The 25,018-nt window shown below is 35.5% G+C and overlaps 2 protein-coding genes across 3 annotated transcripts in view; both read right to left on the bottom strand.

Moving 5' to 3' along the window:
• Nucleotides 1-25,018, bottom strand: part of rab6ba (RAB6B, member RAS oncogene family a) — a 213,720-nt gene that overhangs the window by 51,274 nt on the left and 137,428 nt on the right. Inside the window, exons 3-5 of one of the 2 annotated variants that reach the window (XM_005165932.6) lie at nt 11,423-11,476; nt 10,940-11,045; nt 8,542-8,653 (exon numbers count right to left, since the gene is read on the bottom strand). In XM_005165932.6, the coding sequence (XP_005165989.2) occupies nt 8,542-8,653; nt 10,940-11,045; nt 11,423-11,476 (272 nt within the window). 2 annotated transcript variants of the gene reach the window in all.
• LOC141386287 (uncharacterized) overlaps nt 1-25,018 on the bottom strand; it is an 816,166-nt gene that overhangs the window by 663,546 nt on the left and 127,602 nt on the right. The window lies entirely within an intron of this gene.

Here is a 25,018-nt window from a genome sequence, read left to right as displayed (position 1 = left end):
ATGATCGTAACTCTACGCAGCTCCCAAACTACTCTGTCGCTTGTCGTTTGTCGTGTGCAGTGGAAAGGTGGCTTTAGATACACTGTAAAAAATGGCCGTGATTTCAACGGTAAAAAACTGTAAAAATGCTACAGTACAAATTTGTAACCTGGTTAACGGTATGTTTCCTTAATATTTACGGTGGATAACCGTAAATTGACCTTGCCAGAATTCCGTCCATGGCACATAACTTTTTATGCATTTGGTTGACATTAATATGGATCTTTTTAGTTGTTTCCCTATCAGTTATGAACATTAGAGATTTATGTTACATCTAATGTTGATAAACAATGTTTATTTCATGAATTTAATTTTATGCGTGTTACCATACTGGTGTTTAGTGTCACATAGCCAGCAATCTGTTCCTGAAAGATCGCTGGCATACTACACATGTCATTCATGAACTACATATCCCAGCATGCCTTTGCACAAACCAGTCACCATTAATCACACACAGCTGAATATCGTCATCATCAATTGTTTGGACTATTTATACACATTGCACACACCAGTCTATGCGGAATCTTTGTTTGTCAGTACCTGTATGGTTTCAGTGAGTGTCGTCCTGTTTAGTTTTTCTAGTTATGTTTTGATGATTGTTTTGTAATTTTTTGCACTTTGATCATTGCTTTGTTTTTGCATTTTTGATGCCCTTCATGATACCTGAGTTCTTGTTTTTTTTTTGACCTCATTTGTTTTTGCCTGCACGAATAATCTTTTTAATTAAAATTGCATTTGGATCCAACCTCTTGTCTTCGCTCCCTTGACATCCGGTGACAGAAAGATTCCGACACTATGGATCCAGCAGAGGGAAAGATTACTTGCCTGCAACAAGGTAACCGCTCCATCGAACAGCATGTGGAGGAATTTTTGAAGTTGGCTCAGAAAAGTAATATGGACGATTTATGTCTGATGATTTTTTTCGTGGAGGATTATCGGAGCCCCTTCGCTCTATAATGCCAATGCACACCCCAGATTTGACTCTCTTTCATTACATCGAATTGGCTCTGTCTTTGTCAGATTCTTCCTCCACCATTATTTTTAAAGTGGAGGAGAATCCTGGTGATATTTGTAGAAGGTTTAAAGCATCACTCGCACTCAATTCTTCCAGTCCACAGTCAGAACAGCTTGTTTCCCCATCACGTTCTGAACTACCTGATTTCCCGTCACAGCCAGTGCTGCCAGAACCACCACCTGAGACTCATGATAAGCCGGAGACACTTCCTGAGTCCCATAAGAGGCTTGAGCCGCCTCAGGAGTTTTACGAAGGGCTACCAGAGCAGTGTTACTTCCCAGTGCTGCTAGAGCCGTGCGACAGTCCAGAGCTGCCAGAATCAACGATGCTGCCGCCGCCACTGCCAGAGTCGACGTCGCCGCCAGCACTGCCACTGTCAGAGCTGCCAGAGCCACTGTTGCCTGAGTCTCACGAAGAGTCCCAGCCCATGAACAACCCCCAAGGGTTAACCCGCACCCAAAGACGGAGGCTGAAGAGAAAGGCTTCTTCAGCGAGGGTTTCTCCAGCCCCAGAGCGCCCTCCAGTGTCGGCTCCAGCCCCAGAGCGTCCTCCATTGTCGGCTCCAGCCCCAGAGCGCCCTCCAGTGTCGACTCCAGCCCCAGAGCGCCCTCCAGTGTCGGCTCCAGCCCCAGAGCGCCCTCCAGTGTCGGCTCCAGCCCCAGAGCGCCATCCAGTGTCGGCTCCAGCCCCAGAGCCCCGCTCAGCGTCGGTCCCAGCCCTGCTCCTTGCCCTGCCGGCACCACCCAGACGTCTTTCCCTGCCGGCACCAGCCCGGCTCCTTGCCCTGCCGGCACCACCCAGACGTCCTGCCCTGCCGGCACCAGCCTGGCTCCTCGCCCTGCCGGCACCTCCCAGACGTCCTGACCTGCCGGTACCAGCCCAGCTCCTCGCCCTGCCGGCACCAGCCCGACTCCTCGCCTTGCCGGCACCACCCAGATGTCTCGCCCTGCCGGCACCACCCAGACGTCTCACCCTGCGGGTCCTAGCCTGGCTCTTCACCCTGCCGGCTCCCCACAAGCCTCCAGCCCTACCGGCTCCCAGCAGTGTTCCAGACTCTCCGCAGCTCCACTCCCCAGGCCCTCCGCAGCTCCACTCCCCAGGCCCTCCGCAGCTCCACGCTCCAGGCCCTCCGCAGCTCCACGCTCCAGGCCCTCCGCAGCTCCACGCTCCAGGCCCTCCGCAGCTCCACGCTCCAGGCCCTCCGCAGCTCCACACTCCAGGCCCTCCGCAGCTCCACGCTCCTGGCCCTCCGCAGCTCCACGCTCCTGGCCCTCCGCAGCTCCACGCTCCTGGCCCTCCGCAGCTCCACGCTCCTGGCCCTCCGCAGCTCCACGCTCCAGGCCCTCCGCAGCTCCACGCTCCAGGCTCCAGGCCCTCCGCAGCTCCACGCTCCAGGCCCTCCACAGCTCCACGCTCCAGGCCCTCCGCAGCTCCACGCTCCAGGCTCCAGGCCCTCCGCAGCTCCACGCTCCAGGCTGGGCCAGCTTCTGGTTTCTGGCCCTCCGTCCCTCCCCCTGTTCCGCCTCTGCTCCACCTCCCTCCAGGATTTTTCTAAGAGCGTCTGGTATCCGCTCTTGAAGAGGGGGTACTGTCACATAGCCAGCAATCTGTTCCTGAAAGATCGCTGGCATACTACACATGTCATTCATGAACTACATATCATAGCATGCCTTTGCACAAACCAGTCACCATTAATCACACACAGCTGAATATCGTCATCATCAATTGTTTGGACTTGCACACACCAGTCTATGCGGAATCTTTGTTTGTCAGTACCTGTATGGTTTCAGTGAGTGTCGTCCTGTTTAGTTTTTCTAGTTATGTTTTGATGATTGTTTTGTAATTTTTTGCACTTTGATCATTGCTTTGTTTTTGCATTTTTGATGCCCTTCATGATACCTGAGTTCTTGTTTTTTTTACCTCATTTGTTTTTGCCTGCACGAATAATCTTTTTCATTAAAATTGCATTTGGATCCAACCTCTTGTCTTCGCTCCCTTGACATCCGGTGACAGTTTAGTAGCTGTGTGAATGACACTGAGCACCTTCTATATGCCAATACTCTTTTCTGCTTGTGGGAGAAGTTGATTGTGATGAGCATTGGCTCATTATATAACTTCCTCATCACCACCTGCATGTGGTTGTGCTAACGTGTCTAACTGTGTAACAAAAGATGTGTAGATGTTGATCATTCAAAATACAGAAATATTACTTCTATAAATTTATAAAATATGGTAGTTTACTGTAAAAACAAGAAATTACTTTTACGGTTTGTACCATGTTTTTAACGGTAAAATACTGGCAACCACAGCTGCCGTTTTTTTACCTTAAATTTTACGGATTTATTTTTTACAGTGTAGAGTCTATTTCTATTGTTTGCCAATCAGAGGCAGAGTGCAGGTGTTCACACACAAGCACACACACTGTCAGGCCCTTTTTACACTAATATGTTTTAGTTTGAAAATGCATGTTTTGCTACGGTTACACCTTTCATCCACACTATGCTGGAGTTTTTGAGCCAAGAAGCGCTGAAGAGGCCGTTTTGGTTTTAAAGTGTCAGCGTGAAAGGGGGAAAATGGAGACATCTGAAAACCAAGGGCTTTTCCCACAATATTAAGTGCACAGAAGTTCAGTCTTGCACCCTTTCCTTAAGTTCAGACTTTGCAAGTTTGATATGGAAAACAAACTCCCCAGGATAAGTAGACTACTTTATAATGTCATTCACATCACTCTGGCTAAGTTATTCACGATAACAATAAAATGAAACATGTTACGAGGAACTGTCTATTTTCATTTTGATATTAACAACTTAAATAACATTGCCTCCTTTTATTTTCTTTGAAAAATATGAAACATACCCTTTTGCTGAATATCAGCTTTAATAATCAATAATGGCCAATATAAAAGTATAACGTACAATAATTTTATACAATATAGGAAATAAAGGCAAGCAATCAGTCAAATTGTGTGTGGTCAAGTGATGAGCATTTTCAGCAGTGTAGATGTAAATCTTTTCATAAGCGCAAGGTGAAACGGCAGTGTGGACGTGGATCGTTTTTGTTCTAAAATGCCATTTAACACTAAAAGGTATTAGTGTAAATGGAGCCTTAGTAGCACATACCAACGACCAGGAGTCAGAACGATAACGAATCCCACAATTTCAAAGATAGCTTTTGCAAGATGGAAATAGCACTACTTTTCTCTTGTTGAGGTGAAAGGCAAGAATGTTTATGTATTGTGCAACCTATGGCCAGGAAAAAAAAACAATCTCTCTGCATCAGTTACAAGTAATTATAATCTAATGAAGCACCTCATGATATCACATGCCGCCACAAAATTTGTGACATTAAAACAACTAAAACTTGATTTTCTCCACCGCAAACACTTATTATTTAGATAGAATTAAACAAACTAATATCTATATGTTCTAAACCATCTATGGTGTTTTATTGTGTTGCAACTATAGCAGTGATAATATTTATAATGATGTGTTGAATTTGGTTGTCTCTCAAATAGTTCCACAACACTAAAATAGTGTAGATTAGTGTGTAATGTTTTAATTTAATTTAATTTTTATTTGACATTAGATTTTTTAAAGTAATGCAATAGTTACTTTACCTGTTAATTAGTTACTTTTATAATTATGGAACTCGGTTACTAACTTAGTTACTATTTATGAGAAGTAACTAGTAACTATAACTAATTACTATTTTAAAGAAAAGTGCTGAAGACCCTATTTTAGTTTGGAAATGTTTGTGTTCCGGTTCAGTACAGATGGCTACTTGGGTTGAATATGTTAAATCATTCATTGATCAGCATGGAACAGTAAAAGTGAAAGCTCTTGTGCTTCTTTGCAATGGCGTCACAACATGCTGTTCACTTGCACGATGCAAGCTTCTGGAGGAGGGCACATACATCTGAAGTAGTGAAGTCAGGCAAAGGCTTTCAAAGAAAAGTGGCTTTGCAATCAAACAACAGTGCATTGACTTTAATGCAAGTAGCTATTGCCAATCAGTAATAGTAATGAACAGAGGATTGACATATGCTCATTTTGGCTTTTTAAACACAACTCTTATGGTGCATTGTTGGCTATCCTGGAAGGAGTTAGAGAATGGTAGATGCACCAAGTTGAATAGATAAGATGTGATGAAGCATTGGGCTGCCTGAAACCACAAGCAGTTCTGTCATGTAGATGTGAAAATGGAAAAGACAAGTGGTCCAAGAACCGAGCCCTGAGGCACCCCAGTAGCTATAAGCAAAGACTTAGAAATCTCACCCTTTCAAAACACCCTGGATGACCTACCTGAGAGGTAGGATCTTAACAACTGGAGTGCAGATCTAAGATGGCCATCGTCATGAGGGTTGACAGGAGAATCTGTCTGCCTACTGTGTCAAAAACAGCTTGCATTTCTGCAAGATGAGCACTAAATAACTGCCCTCATTTTTAATATACTGCTCTGTTTCTAAAAATTGTTCAGTTGTTTCAAAATCTCCTAAGACTGAGAGCTGTGAATTAGTATGGATAACCTGGTCTTTGCTCAGGAGGTGCAATGGAGGATGAAAACTACAGAGGCAAGTTATTACTGAAGAAAAGAGAGGAAAACATTGACCTCCCTCTGGGACACACACAGTTACAGAGAGAGGAAAATGACAAAAGAAAGAGACTGAGCTGTATTTATCCCTGAGCTCCTTTGTCTCTGAAGGACTGAGGAAGTGAAGCATAAAATGCTATTGCATACACGAGTTTCTCATCTGTTAGCTATATGTTATGTTGAAGATCCTATTGAAATAAAGGCAATACATTTAGGTTTTCTACTGGTTTAAGCAGAAAATGTTTCAAACAAGGAAACTGGAAAGATTCAGAAATTTTCAAAATGCATTGCTATTCTCTCTTGAATAGAATCTATGCTTAATTTTTAACAAAAGATGGGGCTGTTTGCTGTACGAACAGCAGAACTCAGTCTACATCCAATTCCTTACAAATACCACTTGAATCTATAACCATGATGTTTTTTTAGCAACAATTTTTATTTTATTTCATTATATAATTTAAATTAATTTATATTTAATTTATTTATTTTAAATTAACAACGGTTAAATTTTTCAGTTTAGAAAAAAATACAAAAAACAAAAGTACAACAAGAATAATATAGATTCAAAATAACTTGACAGACTTTGAAAGAAAAAATAAATGATTAATAAAACTAATATTAAATAATACAGCAATAACATATTTGTCTAATTTATATACTTTAATTTCTATCAGTTAAAGAAAAGAGTCACCATCTAGATTCTCCAAAAAGTCACAGAATATTTTCCAAATAGACCAAATTATCTGAATTTTGTTTTTCAAAAAGTAGGTTATCTTTTCTTAGGCAAGGCAAGAGGTCTTCCCCTTTATCCACTGAGATAACTAGTCTTCTTTTTTTTAAATAACTCGCAATTACATGCTTGGATATAGCTTGCTTTGCATGATGTCACCCTTAAGCACTTTGGTAATTGTCACATGACCTTACAGAACACTATTTGATAACACTTTATTTTAATGGTCCCTAATGAACATTTTGTTGATTAAAAATTGCACTGCAACTACATGCCAATTACTTCTCATTTAAGTATTAGACTGTCTGCTTAATATCTGCTGATACTGCTCCTTCAACAAACATTTAACTGACTATAAGAAACTTTGCAAGTTCATGTCAACTTACGCTAACCATAACCCCAACCCTAACCCAAACCTTACAGTCTACCTATAATGCAATGTAAATTAAATTTAACAAAATATGTTAAAGAGACTATCAAAATAAAGCAATACTATCATTTGAATACACTGATTAACCTCTCAATTCTCAATGCTGAAGACAGATGTGCCATTTAATATATTTGCTGGACATTTAAGTAATGGGAAGTTCTCCCATTGAACTATATATATTTTGTAACATTATGTGTCATTATTGATCAATTTACTGCATTGTTGCTAAAAATGTTTCTTTAAAAATGTATTTACTACAAAATAAACAATAAATAGGCGACATAGTGGCGTAGTAAGCAGTGCTGTCGCCTCACAGCAAGATGGTCGCTGGTTCGACCCTCGGGTGGGTCAGGTGGTGTTTCTGTGTGGAGTTTGCAGGTTCTCCCTGCGTTTGTGTGGGTTTCCTCCGGGTGCTCCGATTTCCCCCACAGTCCAAAGACATGCGGTACAGGTGAATTGGGTAGGCTAAATTGTTTGTAGTGTTTGAGTGTGTATGAATGTTTCTTAGAGATGGGTTGCAGCTGGAATGGCATCCGCTGCGTAAAAACATATGTTGGGTAAGTTGGCGGTTCATTCCGCTGTGGGACTAAGCTGAAAATGAATTAATGAATAAACTATTATTAGTAATAAACTAAATAGTTTTTTAATGTATATAAAAAAAATCTGTACTAAACTGTATTAAAAAAAATAAAGCACTGAACCATAAACATGTGCTATTTATTTATTTATTTTATTATTTTTTAAAGTGTTTTGATTTGTTTGATTTGTGGCGTAATTTCAACAAACATGAAAAAAGGATGGGACACAGAGTAGCTCTGTCAATCTAAAAACCAACAACAACCAAAAGCATGTTAGCTGTGAGCAAGTGTGGTTGAGCTAATGTACTTCATATGAAAAGCAACTGAGAAGTGTCTTAAGGGGGCATGACTCCTCAGATACTAGACAGCATTTGAGAGGTCAGAAGATTTAATGAGACACTGAAGTATGAGGTGATGTCAAAAAACTTTATCCATTATACTGCATGCTTTGGATGTTTATATCTTCTAAATTCGAATTTTGTCTGTTTTGGAGCACGCTAGATTATATATATCCTTAAGACTAACATACTGATACTAGCAAACTACTAACTAGCAGAAAACTTTATTTTGATCTCACAGGGACTTAGAAAAGTGCTTGAATATAAACATTTCAATTAGACTGTCATTTATGTTGGTTCACAATACAGTTCATTACAGTCATCCAGAATAGATTATTGATTCTTTTTACTTTATATAATTATTTTCACAATTCAAACCAACAATGCTGCAGATTATTCTTGTAAAACCATTCAATCAGTTGACTTCTAAACATTTAAAATAGCACTTTTTTACTACATTATATCAAGTTGAAATAAAATAGTTAGCACAAATTAGCACATTAGGAGTCACAATTTTGAGCTAGTTATATTTCAACACTGTGAAAGGAGTCATTTTAGGACAAACTGTCTCTAAACAATAGGTTATTTTTATATTTCTTCCACTGCCTCTCATCTTTCACACAAATACTGTGTTTGTTCTCAAATTCGTCACCCTGCATTCCCAGAAGCCTAAAGTTAGAATAAGGCTTCCTCCTTGCATTTGAGAGAATCTCTCTAATGAAACTGTCAGCTTCGATTCACACTCTGCAGAGTGAAACAGCCTTGTTAAGCAGCTTAATAACAAAAGTGTGTGAGAGAGAATGAGAGCGAGACAAACTCACCTCTTATCTGCCAGATCTGTTTTATTGCCCACCAGCATGATGATGACATCACTTCCTCGCTCCGTTCTCACGTCATCGATCCATTTGGAAGTTTGTTGAAACGAATTCACATCTTTATAGAAGAAAACCAGGACAGAGGTAAGTGGTATTAAGCAAATAATACTGTATTGATTAATATTAATAACTGTACTAATTAACATGCATTTATTAATACTCATTCTGGAAAAATTAATTAAATTAATAATAAATTAAATTAAATTATATATATATATATATATATATATATATATATATATATATATATATATATATATATATATATATATATATTATATAATATTGTATATGTTCTGTATTTTTTTAAATAAATAAAAAGTATAATCAAATACAGAAATATGTGATACGTGTGTGTGTATGTGTGTGTGTGTGTGTGTGTGTGTGTGTGTGTGTGTGTGTGTGTGTGTGTGTGTGTGTGTGTGTGTGTAATTTTCTAATTAAATTTTTATGTTAGTTATCTTTAATTACCATTTCAAAATACATTCAATATTTTGCAGGCACTGTGCACCACTGAGTGCTTTTGTCATAATATTAAAATGTTCAACTGACTCATAAAATAATTATATACCACAACAAATACAAAAGCAGATGGCCGGGTAGATATTCCTTTTGATATGAGGTTTTATTATGGCATTTACGTCTGCTCATGCACAACCTGACATCAGTAAACCTGCCTCTGCTTCAAGGTGAAGCTGACTTTAGCTGGTTTACCTATTAAATCTGACAATATATTTCCAGGTCATATTAAAAGAGGTGTGTGCTTCACAAGTCACACTGAAGATTACGGACAACCAAACTGTCATCTTTAATTGTGAAAATTAACTTGCAGCTGCTCCTAAGATCTGAAACTGTCTGGTTGTTGTCTGTTATTGTGTAAAAACATACAAAGTCTTTTTGTTAGGTACAACAGTAGTATTAAAGGTACTATAGAAAGAAAAACAGAATATACCTTGGCATCGTAGTGTAAAAAAAAAAAAGATACTGCAGCTTATAATATTTCCTATGTAAGTGGGATGCTTATTTTGAAAACTGGTTAGGCTTTAAGGAACACTAGAAGTGAGCAGCCATGCATGAAGTATGTTGTCTGTATACAGCTCTTCAGAATGCAAAATTCAGGAAAGACGGATTATAAGTTTATTCAGCGCCACGCCAAAATTTAACGTTATATTGTCTATATTGTAGATATCAAATGACATCTTAAACGTAATGTATCACTTAGGGATGCTCATAATAACAGATTCACCGTTAACCGAAAGAGTGCGTTTTTGACCGATATCAGTTTAGAAACAAGCTGCCCACAAGTCGGAGTGTCTGGATTTTCTCTCAATCATAGCATAACCACAAACACCTCACATTAGTTATGATGATTTAGTGTACAACCAACAAACCAATCCTTTTTCCATTTGGAAAATTACAGTTATTAATAGTTCTTATAAAATACACATTTTTAAAATAGCTCAAAGCCCAATCTACGAATCAATCAAATACAAAAGTTTTCTTGATTTTTGCATAATGAAATGCTTTCAGAGGCTTTTATTTTATATCTTATTAAACATGTATGTAAATTAATGCAATATCATGTAAACAACTAAATTGTTATATGCTATAGTAGCCTATACTTTAAAAAAGTCAACATATGAGCCTTGTCATTGTCTTTCATCACACGCAGTGCGCACACATGAACCGCGAGTGAAAGAGGAAATAAAAGCACACAAGCTCTAAGGTAAAACCAGACGCTCAAGAGATAATCTATAAACTAATAACTTCTATTAAAAAATTTCGACAGAGATTTGTGATATAAGAATAACAGCAGAGCATTATTTAAATTAATATTTTTTATGAAGCGATCAATCTGAGGTAGCCTGGCAAAAGAAAAAACAAAACTGGTTCTTAAAAAAAGATCTCAGTCAGTGTTTTCCTTTAGTAATTTAAATTAGTAATTTAAGTGAAAAATATCTAGGGCAGGCTTATTTATTTTATTCTTTTTATTTAGTTTATTCTTTATTTCTGCGCTGTTGGAAACACTGCAGGTGTGTGAAGATGCTCTGTTGTTATGTTTAGCAGTTAATCAGTATTTTTAAATGCATTTAATGTGTCAGACACAAAATAGACACGTCAATTATTATTTTTTTAATTAAATAATAATTTAATAATAATCTGACCAGTTGAGGGTTAGTATTCGGTTAACGAGCGGCGGTTGTCGGTTGGCAAAATTAACCGAAACTGCATTCAATGGCACCTTTAATGTTCTAACAGGTGAAAACGTTCAGTTCAAGTAGTCATTTCTTATTCTGACGATTAATCAGAACATAAGCATTACTGTATGATGTGTTATACTCACTTGTGATGTCATACACCACCACAGCTACAGTGGAATCTCTTATATAGCTCGGGATGAGGCTCCTAAAGCGTTCCTGGCCTGCCGTGTCCCACAACTGCAACCGAACCTGCAAGTCAGAGACCCCCAACTGAACAGTCAAATTATTCAGCCTCTCAAAACACACATACACACACGATAACAAACACATTCAGTGAGCCAAGCAAGAAGATAGATCAATACGACCTTATAAAAAGCACGGCTGAAGGTCATAGAATCATTTCTGGGTTATTACACTCACAGGTATCTCTAGACGATACTTTCTGTTTTCTTTATACATGAGATTCCAGTTATATTACGAAACTATCACAAACCCAACTGATATAATAAAAAAAGACTTTGAGAGTCAATCCAATTTCATTACAAGTCTTTTGTTTTGCCACTGCATGGAAAAAAAGGGGAGTGCATTTGATTTACTGCTGTGTTAGAACATGCTAGACTGCTTACCGTTCTGTCCTCCAAATACATGGTTTTTGACAGGAAGTCGATTCCAATTGTAGCCTGTAATGACAGAAGGAAAACATTATGTAAGAAGAAAATGAAATCAGATGTTGAAATTGAGTGGAAATATGGTGGTTTCTGTGCAGAGCAAATGAAAAGGTGTTCTTGATGGCGTACTGTGAATCAGCAAATGCTGTCTAGATTAAAACAGACAACCGTTATGGTCTGCTTGTCAGTTTGATGAAGGTAATAACTGCTAGAAATGATCACTCTATTCTGGGTTCTGTTTCTCTTTTTGATATATTACACAAATTACATTGTCAGATTGTACCACCCTATAATCAGTCAGTCAATCAAATCAAATCAAAGATCGATTGATCAATCAAATCAAATCAATCAATCAATAAATTAAATCAACCATCCAACCAACCAACCAACCAAATCAAATGAGTATTTTTGTGCAATTAATTGTTAGTTTGTGTTGCATGAATTAGTCAGTTAATAAGTACAAATCTATTTTTAGTGAATATTCAATTGCAATATTACTTTATACATTACATTTCAAAAGCAACTAATACAAATGCATTTCTATTCAAATGTAAAGGTGCCATAGAATGACAATCTGTCATTCTACACTGAATCATTAATATGTACAACCTTACACTATGCTAGATTGCCCACAATGTATGAGAAAATAATAGGAAAGGATGGGAGAGGCAGACAGAGTAAAGAAGCAGTTCTGTGAAACAGGCTGTGATGCTTCTCATCTGTATATAGTTCGTCAGAAAGCAAAATTTGGGATATATGCATTATATAGTTCAGCATGTAATCAGTGCCAACCTAAAATGGCTTCGAAAAATTTGTAAGTATTGTATATCTCTTGTTATTTTAACACCTATAATGTGGAATTTGCCAAGTATGTTTGTAAAGAGCAAAGAGTTCAATGCACGTTTATGCATCATGTCATATCACTCAGCTCTTACTTGAACTTTTAAAGTCAAAGAACATCATTCAATTTTATAAAACTCAACTGTTTACTCCCTTTTGTTAAGTAAAATAATACTATTGCCTATGTTTTATTTAAACCCTCTATTAACCCTCTTGTGGTCAATCCCAGTTGTAAGAGAAACAAATAATAACTTGATTTCTAGTTGATCATTTGGAAAAGTGGCAGAAGGTAGATTTTTCTGATGAATCATCTGTTGAACTGCATCCCAATCATCAAAAATACTGCAGAAGAACTATGGGAACTCATACGGAGGAGGCATTGAAAGATAAAGATGAATACAAATATTCTTGATAAACTCTGGGATCTTTTTCTGCCATACAAGATGACTTTATTAAGAAGTTATGTGAGTCATTGCAGAGATGTCTGGACGCAGTCCTCCAAGCTCAAGGGAGTCATACACAATATTAATTCTTTTTACACTGCACCATAACTTTATATTCAATACTGTACATTATTTCTGTTTAGTGACAAGACTATTGTCTTAAAAAAGACAGACTTACTGTCCTTATTAAATAATTTAAAATCAAGGCATGATCATATTTTATTTTGGTAAAATAAGCGTAATCTAGAGGCCTTTACCTTTCATATAAGCCACTAAGCTACCAAATGGTCAACTAGAAGTCAAGTTATTATTTGTTGTTCCTAAAACTTGCAAAGGCGACTGAACTTTTGTCAGGTAGTGTAGTTGCTTACAAATAGCTTTAAAAATTGTTTTTAGTGTTTCATTTACATGAATTAATCTCATTTACAACATGTACATTTGTTTAAGCATGTATATCACGCATCTGAAGCCTTCTAAAAATTACTCATTAACAGCATAAATGTAAAAAAAGTAAAACAGAATTAATCCCGCAACAACAAACCCAGCAACTGCTTGAATATGGTTACAATATCTGTTAATAGATATCCTGAACTAATCATCACTCAATTTAATGGTAGAGGCTTTAATGGTAGAGATGGGTTGCCAACATAAAAATGATAAAATGCCGCACTGGCTCCAGGCCACTTTTCAACTGGTGAGATTACTTCACCCTGCACACTGATGGGAAAAAAGACTGTCACTGAAAGCAAAATTCATCCTCCACTGGTGCTTTTATTTCAATAAGAGTGCAGTCGATTGAATCTTTTACATTTGTGAAATCAGCGATTGCTGAAAATTGCCATTTGCGTGTCACTGTTGAGTTCAGCACAGAGTACAGAGTGTTTTAAATACCATCTGTTCAATCCAGTAGCCAAAAATACCAAATATGCAGAGTGTACGCAGGCTTGGGAGATTATTTGGATAATGGTTCGAACACTATTATGTGAAATTAGTTTTTTTATTAATCCGCATGTGAACATAAAGATTTTTTCAGAGGTGTTTTGTGTGTACTTTAATCTAGAAGGCCACTAGTTTTCTCAGTAGTAGCTCCCGGTGGGCAGCTGACAGATCAATATAGAGGATCACAGATCAGATTACATTATGGATGTCTGCAGTACAGCAGATTGTGAAATGTCTAACTTTTCTACAGCACAAAAGAGCAGATAAGGACAGCTATCGGAAAGCCAAGCCTCTAGAATGAAGTTTATATAATGCTCTGTCTCTGGGAACCATTTAAAGATTTAGTATCATTTATTTTAGATTAGATGTATTTGACTACTCTTGGTGTGCTTGAGTTAATGTTACTTTAATATTTGGATTCATAATGACATTTATATACTCACTTTGCAACAAGATCCTCAAGGCTGTTTGTATGCTGGATAGTATATAACTAACTACCCAGCTATGTAGTGTTTAAATTGATGTAATAATAACACAGGGCCAGAACATGTATTATATATTTTGACTGATTTATTTATTGAATTCCATATTAAATATTTTTTATTTATTTTATCGAATGAACTGAAATCAAGGATATTGTTTTTAATTCAACCATAATTATACACATTTGAACAAAAATACAATTTTAAGGCTATGGAATATGGCCTCTTTAAAAGTGCAGTATGAGTGCCTAGCTGAACTAGGTATTGCACACCTGGTTTAAAACACACACAAGCACAGGTTGCCAGATTGATGACATTAACAAGAGCGAGCCTGATTTTGAGCCTATAGGATAATTTAAGTCATATTCCAACTAAAAGCAACGGCACGTAATATAAGAAATGTTTTCCATATTAAAATAAATTTTTGTCCTAACCAACACCAGAAATTTATATTTTAGAAAAGGCTTCTATTTCTTGCAGCTGAACAACATAAAACTATGACAACAATCATCTCAGATACACCTCATGTGCTTTATTCAGCGTTAAATGCTAATGATGCAAGTTTAAATGACATTTTACATGACATGTATTGCCATACTACTGAAAGCAGCAGAAGATAGTTTACCTCAGATATTGAAAATAAAATAAAGCATTTGAAATTGAACTTTAGAACTTTGTGCAAGCCAACAAATATCATTGATTCAGCATGTGCATTTAATTGTTAAAGAGGTTGAATGGGTATTAATTAGATTATAAACCTTACCATTTTGTTGGAGTGCTTCTAAATGGCTGTATTTAAGTTTGTCATATTTAAGTCATGTTGGGCTGGTGTAATCAGCCCAATTGCTTATCACTATAAATCTTGTCACATAATGTAGCATTTTGTTAGGACACAGAGTTACAATGTAACCTGCTCACTTAATGCTTACACTAACAATATTTATATTTATATTATATATTTATATGCTAATTAATAACCAACTCCTGTGGAATCTTCACTCATTTCGGAGTCTGCTACGGTCCACCTGAGGTCACATGTCGGTTGCAGACACAAAGTTCTAAAGTTCAACCTGGGGAGCTGAAATATAATTGGCTAAAATGGCATTGGATGGGTAAAGAGACCAAAACAAAGACGGCAATTCCAGCACGTAATGCACATTTTCAAAGCAAGCAAAATATCTGACCTCAGCATTGTTTTTAGGATAAACAAGAATGGTTACTCAGCATGTTTCCTTAATATCTGCAAACATATTATGCTATTTTTATGCTTTAGAAGAGTCAAAAACTTACATACTGCACATTTAAGGTGGTCCTTGAAAAAAAGAAGTAATCTTACATAACAAATCCTTTACTACATACATCAGAGTAATTTCTGAAAAAATCCTGCAAATTACTTTAATTATTTATTATTACTATATGCTTTCTTACTCGTACATAAATTATATTATTATGTTACTACATTAAGTTACTATTATAACAAATTAACTTATTTATGAAAACATTTCCATGATCACTGTAAAATTTAGCCTATAACACCATTATACATGTACATAAGACGCAGTAAAATAGCACTTTTATTCCTTTTTACACACATTAAAGAACAGATTAATATATATATGTATGTATATATATATATATATATATATATATATATATATATATATATATATATATATATATATATATATATATATCACATTATCAACAGATGAAGGCATGTTAAAAAAAACAAAGAAAAATAGGGAACGTAAGCATTGAACGCGTAACTATTTTTCCTAGAAAGCATATTTCTAAGTTAAAGATCAGATTTCCAAGATTTTTACACTTTGTTAAAGTCTGTAAAAACTCACACCTAAGCAATTCATGTGACTTGATTCTTCATATGAGAGGTGTCTTTAAGCTGCCATCACCAAAAAAAGCCTTTTTATAGAACGTATTAAATATGTTTTAGTAAGTCAGTTCTTTCTCCTTATGTCATTTTATAGTTATTAAATATTACTATTTTTTCAGATTTTAAATTTTTTTTAATGTTTATATTGTTTGCCTTTTACCAAAATCTGGTTCTATTCCATGTCAAAAGCTCCTTTAGAAATATTACCCCCCCCCCCCCCCCCCATTGTTCATTACTTGTTTTTCCTACTATATATTGCAAAATAATTGTTAAATACAATTATTTTGTCACAATATGCACCTGGTAGTCATTTAAAGAGTGTTTTTTTTTTTTTTTTTTTTTTTTTTTTTGCTTGGGCAACTGTTTGCCATCTCAAAATTCATCACTTACTGAAATTGCTTCCTTAAATGACTATTAAACAATTATATACAGTCTTAAATTACAGAAAAACAATGGTTCTGTGGGGTCACATATTTTTTGGATGACAACCTTTTAAGATATCTTTTGTTATGAAACTTCAAAGCTAATTTCTGTAAAATTCTGTGGAAAATTCAGGTTTACATTAGAGCATGCTTTAAAACACATCAAAAGGGATTTCTGTGACAAAAATAAGAAAGAAACCTCCTGCTCTAAACAGTGTCAAGATGAAAACCCAAAGGTGTTTTTGAGCTTTTCAAGGAACGAAGGCGCGAAACAGAGGGAGAGAGAGAGAAAGTGAAAAAAAAGTGACGCCGATGTTAAATATAGAAACTTGCACAGCCAGAGGAGTGCTTGCACAAAGAGATTCAGAATGAATAATTCATAAACATTTTAATTATTAAGCTTCACACACATCGGCTTTAAAACACGGAATCTGGTTTCCAGCGCAGCTCCTCAAAAGCCTCCAAGAAAAAAAGGTGTTTCAATGAGAGAAAATATTAAATGAATCCCTGTAGCTTCTAAAATTCCTTATAATGAAAAATAATTGTCAAATAAAACCGACATGTACACAAACAAAAGTAGTTGATCGAGGAAGCAATTAATTATAAGCCATCCTTCCTATAAAATATTGCTCAGACTATATTGTTGTAAAGTCAGTGATCTAAATCAAGCCTGTAGAGAATATTAGCACTATATGAGCATAAGACATAATCAAAAGCCACCATTGTAGACAGATCTCACCCGGCAGTGCCCTTTACATACAGAACAGCAGACGTGGAGCCCCTAGGGAGGATGGCAGGAGTTTGATTGGAATCGAACGCCAATTAAAACTCCACCAGAAGAGAAATTAGCCACACTAATCTGCTTCACAAAGCAGCACCTTGAGTGAATGTCAGGCCAAATCCTGTTTATCTGTTTATCTTTCCATTTGCATTTAATCAAAGCATACATTTTAAGAATGCAACAAGCCCCCAGGTGAGCAGTCTCAAAGCTTGCTGGGAGCTCAGCTGCATACAAAGTGGCCATGATCCTCCAAATACCACTACGAAGAACGGAACAATGACCTGCAGATGAGCATGTCAAATTCAACAGAATTATATGTATGCCTATGATTGAGTTGGTATTCATCTATAGTTCTAGACCTTGGCGAGTTGCCCATTTGGCTTTGATACCCCTGGAGACAAATGACACGTAGGGGTCTATAGCATTTCATTAGGCTGTATTGATTGGAATGTAACAGCTCAATGCAGGACCTGAAGAAACATGTTAAGCGATCATATTGGTGCATCTGGTCAATATCAGGAAAGATGTTTACATTTTACAAGTAGACTCGCTGCCTTCAACATGTGACAGGATTCTCAAGGCTACAAGAGGGAGGGGATGGAAAAAATGAACCGGTGCCTGAATCGTGAATCATTTGCTTGGCAATGTAAAGACAACATGCCCATGACGTTTTTTAGTGATCCAAGTCATCAGAGAATGTCAAGTAAGATTTATTCAAGAGCATCTGGGCTTGTTCGTCTCTTTATTGAAGATAACTTCAATATGGCAAGAACAGATGCTACTGAATAAATTGTAGGCAAGTGGAGTCAACCATGTTGTAAATTTCAGTATGTGCTTTATATGTTGCATGTAATTTTGCTGAGGTTGTGGATTACAGGTAATCATTTTATAAATAATGTTCATTTTCTTGGCAGATTTATGGTTTTGCTTCATAAGGCCTTGATATGTTATAAGAAGCAATGGGTATTATTTTGTTGTGTCTTTATATGTTTTTTAGATTCTTGAAGCACTTGTATTGTCTGTATTACAAATTAATTAAACACATATTTAGATGAACTATCTCTGTAACCCAGCCAGTCTATTCACTAAGAGAAAAATGTGTTTGAAATCAAAACATAAACAGTTGAAGATAAAATTAATAATTATTATTTTTGGCTTCTGTTTGTTTAATGGATATATATATATATATATATATATATATATATATATATATATATATATATATATATATATATATATATATTTTTTTTTAATATTTATATTATATTATATATTTATATATATATATATATATATATATATATATATATATATATATATATATATATATATATATATATATATATATTTTTTTTTTTTTTTTAAACATTATAGTAACTAATTTATGATAACTGTAATGGTTTTGGCCGATCAGATAAATATTTATGTTGCTTTATTCAACAAATATTACACCATCTACCTCTCCTAACCAGAAAAGCCTGGATGGTCAGTGTGTTATACAATTCCAAAGGTATATACAACACAAAAGGAATGCACTTGGAAATGGACAGAGACATGATCACGCTCCTATATAGCTTGCTTTAATGTAACCCTTTACTCTCTCTTTATGTGCAACCAGATGTTTTGCCACAAGTCTCTTGCTCATGTATTAATAGTATGGTTTAAATACTCCCGGAATCAAGCCATGTGAATAAAGGCTTTTTAATTTTTTCACTTTACTCGAGTGCCTTGGACTGATTCTTGTTGCAGAGTTGATGAATCCCTTACCCAAAGAGCACCGACCATACATTTGAACTTACCCCAGAGCGCTTTTTGTTTTGTTTTTTCTGAACTCCCGGAATCAATGTTTAACTCTACCACTGCTGAGCAAGATCATAGATGGTTCAAGTTTGATGTCACTACAAAGCTAATTTGGTGTACTGAATGATTGTTTACATTTTATGTTTATATGTGTGCAACATACAGTATAAACATTTCTACCTCATTTCTGGCATTTCTTCATATTTGAGGCATTTCTGCCACAGCATTCATCCAGAATGAATATGCAAATCACCAAGCTTCCCAACAAAAAACTATAAAATGTGCCTCGGCAAAGTAACTTTCTCATTGGTCAACTCAGCTCTTGAGGTCGGTACAAAACCATCCTTTGAAAAAATACTGACCAAGGCCGCCCCACAGAATAAGAACTGACACAGGAAAGGGGAAGACTTCTCTTCAGGTCCAGGGAGCAGGCGTGGACCCTGGCAAAAACAGGATAACAGCAAACACGTTTCCAATTCTCCCATCACTTTTCTTTCTTTCTTTTCCATTAGAGAGTGTAATTAAGTTTGGTGCACCATGAAACCAAAAGTCAACACGACTAGTCCTTTTACCGCCTCAAACTTGAAATGACAGACTCCACCCCACTCCAAGCCACACAGAACCAAGAGCCAACCACCAGCTAACCACGTTGGAAGCCAGCGCTACAGAAAGAGGAATGCAAGTAATGCCTCAAGATTAATACTGAACTGGTGTAAAATAAATGTAACCCTAAAGAAACCTCAGAAGGGTTAAAATGATGCTTTTTGGTTTGCTTAGTTTGGTCTTACGAAGTCTAAAGGTTTTACATCATTACACTCTCTCAAACTCCTATTTTTCTTCCTTTACTCTTTTCTACAACCTGTATCAATGTCTGTTTGTGTTAGTTTCAGTTAGTTAATAAAGTTTCATTTTGTATAAAGAAAGGTGCCTGTGCAAATTTATGAATCTAATGCCTTAAACTTCGATCTTGTAACCCTGCTTAAACATAAATGTTTGTTTTTTTTATTTTGGATAGCAATAGCTGTAGTTGAAGTCAACTGTTGTTTGTTCGGATTTAAAGAGTCAATTCTTTTAAAGTCCGCTTCAAATTAATCTTAAATCCACTTTGTGCTAATTCGCTAAATAACTATTTAGTCTGTCATAATAACAGTACATAATATTTTACTAGTTATTTTGCAAGATACGAGTATTCAGCTAAAAGTTTCATGTAATGGATTAACTAGGTTAGTTAGTTTCAATAGGTAAGTTATTTATATAATCATTGAATAATGGTGGTTTGTTCTGCAGTCAATTTAAAATATAAACATTTCTTAAGGAGCTAGTATACTTTCTTATTTTTTTATTCCAGCCAAAATAAAAGAAATAAGAAAACAATATATAATAGGAAATACTGAGAAAAATCCCTTGCTCTGTTAAACATCACTTGGAAAATATTTGAAAAAGAATCACAATTTCACAGAAGAGCAAATAATTTTCTCTTCCACTGGTAAACAACATGATTTTCACATAAACTCCACTGGGAAACTCTGAATAAAGTTGAGCAATTCCCAAGGCTGCAGGACTCCATATGGATGAACTGAAAGCCATTAGAATGCAATATAGACTTTAACTACTGAATTTATGGAAGAACATCTGCCAAGTCATATATTTCTTGCAATTTTTCCTGCACTGCTCTTCAAAGATGATAAATTATTCTATTGCTTATAAACATGCAGTGTGTAGTTTCACTGATGCCTCATATAAACCAGTTCCTTTTTATGAATCGCATAAAATTAATCACAAGCTATTAATCTGAATTAGCATAATGACTCACTTATTAAATCAGTTGGATGTCATAAAGTACATTTGACTCAGCTAATTAGTTTTAGCCAAATGCAACTTTAAACAAAGAACCAGCGTCGGTGACAAAAATACCGCCATGAATATATATCTCATATTTAAGAAAATGGGTTTAAAAATGCTCCAGATCATTACAATGGTTGCAGTTAAACTGAAATATGAAAAAAAGCTAAGATTTGCACGTTGATTCAGATTCAGCATCTATTTACACCTGTTTTGTAGTGCTGAGCTTCATAACCAACCACATGTGTTTTTGTTTGAGCTTATGAATGCAGTAGTCAATCAGAGGAATTTATGTAGATTAGTCACAGCTGAGCGTTGAATGTGTGAGCTTAAGGAGTCCTGCATGATCACAAATTCTCCCATCATAAACAACAAAGACCTGAAACGATATACATAAGAGATTTGTTTTTGCATAGATTGTGCTAGATTAGCTTCATGGATAGACATAAACCTGTCAGCATTCACTGTAAAGATATGTTTATTAACAGCTGCCGGAAGCTTGTGATTCACCACTGTTTTTCTATTTATTTATTTATGCTTGCCATGAAATGGAATTAAAGATTGCCCTTTTTTTGTAATGCACACTTACTTGAAATGGTCCTAAAATTATAGAAAAAAAAAGTATGGCAGTGAATGATTTCATCTTTTGGGAATCGATTGTATGATTGGAAGGATCGATTGTATGATTGTATGATTGTAGGATCGTGTTGCGAACAAAATGAAAGTAGATTGACGAATGGATGAAGACAGGGCAGAAGTGAGAGACAGATTGATAGCCCCACCCAAAAGTCATTCCATGTGACCAGAAGTGAAGAAGACATCTAAAGGGGTGAGAGAAGGTGATGATATTTGATTAAAGATTCTGAGGGCAAATTCATTTTTACAAAATAAAGAACTGTACCGATAGATCATTTAAATCAACCATTAGAAAAATAAGAAGAGTACATTTTGATTACAATGCGACTTTGATGTTTTATCAAGTGACCTTAAAGGCACAATTAGTCACATTTACCACTAGAGGGCACGTATTCTCAACAAACAAAGGTGTATAGATTGATGAGCGTGGAATCACAGAAGATGTCATCATTACATCCTATTGGCCTCCCGCAGAGATCATGTTCAAGAATGAGCTAAAATATTCAGACCTCATCATGGTAGCATGAATTAGAGTGAGGCTGCATCAAAGCGAAACAAGACTGCTTAAGCAATAGCTGATGAGAGACGAGCACAACAGGGCACAAAAGCACCAAAGCTTTTACAATGGCACAGTTCATTGCTTATGGTTTTTATGGTCTTTATTGTTGCGTAGGGAAGACGTGATGGCAGGAGTCATCCAGTCCAGGAATCAAAACCACAGAGAAGGCCAAAACAGGATACACTCAAAAATGCAACAACAGCTTAACAAGTCTCAGAACTGGTGTGTGTGATAGGTGTTTATATAGTATAGTAAATTAGTGTTAATGTCCTATAGATGCGTGTAATCCAAATCTGAAATGAGACAGGTGTGTGGGTGCAAGACATGATGATAGATGTAATCCGGAAGGTTAATACAAATAGGTTGAGTGCTCTCTAGAAACCCACAAGGGCAACCCTGCAGTCAATCACCACATTAATGATGAGAGAAAGCAGAAGCACTGTTCTATCATACAAAATATATTTAGGTTTCTTTTATAATGCTGCTCTGTGCAGTCTAATAAATATGCATGACGCATTAATGTATCTTTCATATTTCCATGTTTTATATAAAAGAAAATCAGAAATCGAGGGAGTTTATGACTATAAATTATATGGCTATGAATGATTATTAATAGATTGTTATTTTTGCAGTGCAGAAAGATTGCTGTGCCATTTTGCTTATAACATTTTCCTCTAAATAAATTCTTTTAATCAACATTAATCTCCAATTTTTATTTTCGAGATGTGTTCTTTGTTGTTTTCTTTGTCCTTAATTTAAAAGTTATATATCTACTGAACTTAAATGACAATATGTTGTAAAAGATGCAACGTTTTGTTTAATTAGTCTCAAAATAAATAAAGAGAACAAAACAGTTTTGTTTTTCTGGAGAATATAGGAGTGATAAATTATAGTGAGGCAAAGGAAATGCCCCCTGCTGCTGCTACTGCTGCTTCTCCTGAAAAAAAAATTTATCAGTCCCGCAGGAAAAACTGCTTTGTGTTTAAATAAGCTTCAGCAGTTGGGTGAATAAAGATTAACAAAGCATTTTATCATTTGATTCTCTCACTCTGGCCCTGTTCCAAAACTTAGTGTGCTGCTTTGTTAGGTAATGTCTACAAAACAGGCGTTGACTAACTAAACTGTAATAAAATCTCAGTGACTTAGAATGATTTTGAATGTGACACATAAGCAGCACATGTATTGCGCATCATAAACTACAATGCATAGTAAGCATACTATTTTTTTTTACACAAACAGCTTCAATATTACATTTGTTTCGTCTGTATTAGTATTTTTTGTCCTTAGTAATCTTATTCTTCTGTCCTATTCCTACACAATACCTAAATTAAATTACATTAATATTAATAAGCAGAAAATTATTAGTTTATAGAGCAAAGTCTTAGTTCATGGTTTGTTAATAGTGGGAATTGTACCTTAAAATAATGTGGGTTTTTTACTGTAAAAGTTGATTGATTGTATTTTATGAGATTCTATATTTTAAAGATGTTGACTTGCATTTTATGAATTACCAAAGACCTCAGATTCAGCTAAAAATATTTAATGTTCTACTTAAAATAAATAGCCACCTACATCTTGGATGGCCTGAGTAAATTAACAGTTAATCCATATTTTTTGGGCTGAGCTATTACTTTAAAATGTAGATTTGTGAGCCTAAATTAGAACATTATTCATTTTCAACATTTGCTTTCTAGTTAGGTCAGACTCAAAAATATAATCCTGAGAAGAAAAGAAATGGAAACAATAGAAATAGTAACAAATAAATAGAAAAGTATTTAGAATAAAAATATACAAATAATTTAAAAAGTCTAAAAATTCAAGGGACCATAAAACAAATTACTTTATAACTGTCTTATGTAATCATGCATATTGCCATTATATCTTTCAATAAATCTTTCAATATACTGTTGTAGTTTGTTTAAATACAAAGTTTTAAAATGAGCCTCTTCTTTTGGATGACCAACAGAAATGCTGAGGACTGGCTCTGGGTCAGACTGGCAGAAGAACTTTTAGCTTAGCATAAATCATTAAATTGGATTAGACCATTAGCATCTCACTCAAAAATATAGTTTGTAGTTACATGTGTAATAAGACAGAATATGAAAACTTGCTATTGTCTCGGTTGATATTGTTAGAAAGTATACTCTCATTACAGCTTAATGATTTCATCTACTAAAGCCGTGGTATGGCAGCAATAGACATATCATCTTATAAAATACCAATTGTTCATTTTCTGTCAGTCTTAGAACACGGAGTCAAAACTCTTTTTATCAAAACTCTTTTTAGAAAAATGTTAACGTCTAATCCAAATCAATGATTTACGCTAAGCTAAGTTAAAAGTACTACAAACAGACCCAGACATCGGCTGAATTAAATATACAGTTTACATCCCCACTTTGAATATTTCTTCTTATCTTTAACAGAGCAACAAAGTTTTCACTGTATGTCAGATAATATATATATATATATATATATATATATATATATATATATATATATATATATATATATATATATATATATATATATATATATATATATATATGAACATTTTAAGGACAAAATTATTAGACTCTTTAAGCTATATATTTTTTTGATAGTCTACAGAACAAACCATTGTTATACAATAACTTGCCTAATTACCTTAACCAGCCTAATTAACCTAATTAACCTAGTTAAGCCTTTAAATGTTACTTTAAGCTGTATAGAAGTGTCCTGTACTATATTTAAATTTCCAAAAAAAAGTGGAGGGTTCATTTAAAATATGTATATGCCACCCTATAATTTGGACAAAATGAGAAATAAGAGATTGATGCTTTCATTTTGGGATAAGCTTCATGTCAAGAGTGCTGCTTTGATGCTGTCTACAGAGGCAGCTCACTAGGTTTTGAGCCGAAGCTTCAGTGTCTTGTGCTGAGC

Source organism: Danio rerio, chromosome 6, assembly GCF_049306965.1.
Source record: "Danio rerio strain Tuebingen ecotype United States chromosome 6, GRCz12tu, whole genome shotgun sequence".
Classification (NCBI taxonomy): Eukaryota; Metazoa; Chordata; class Actinopteri; order Cypriniformes; family Danionidae; genus Danio; species Danio rerio.
This window is presented reverse-complemented; position numbering and strand designations above follow the sequence as displayed.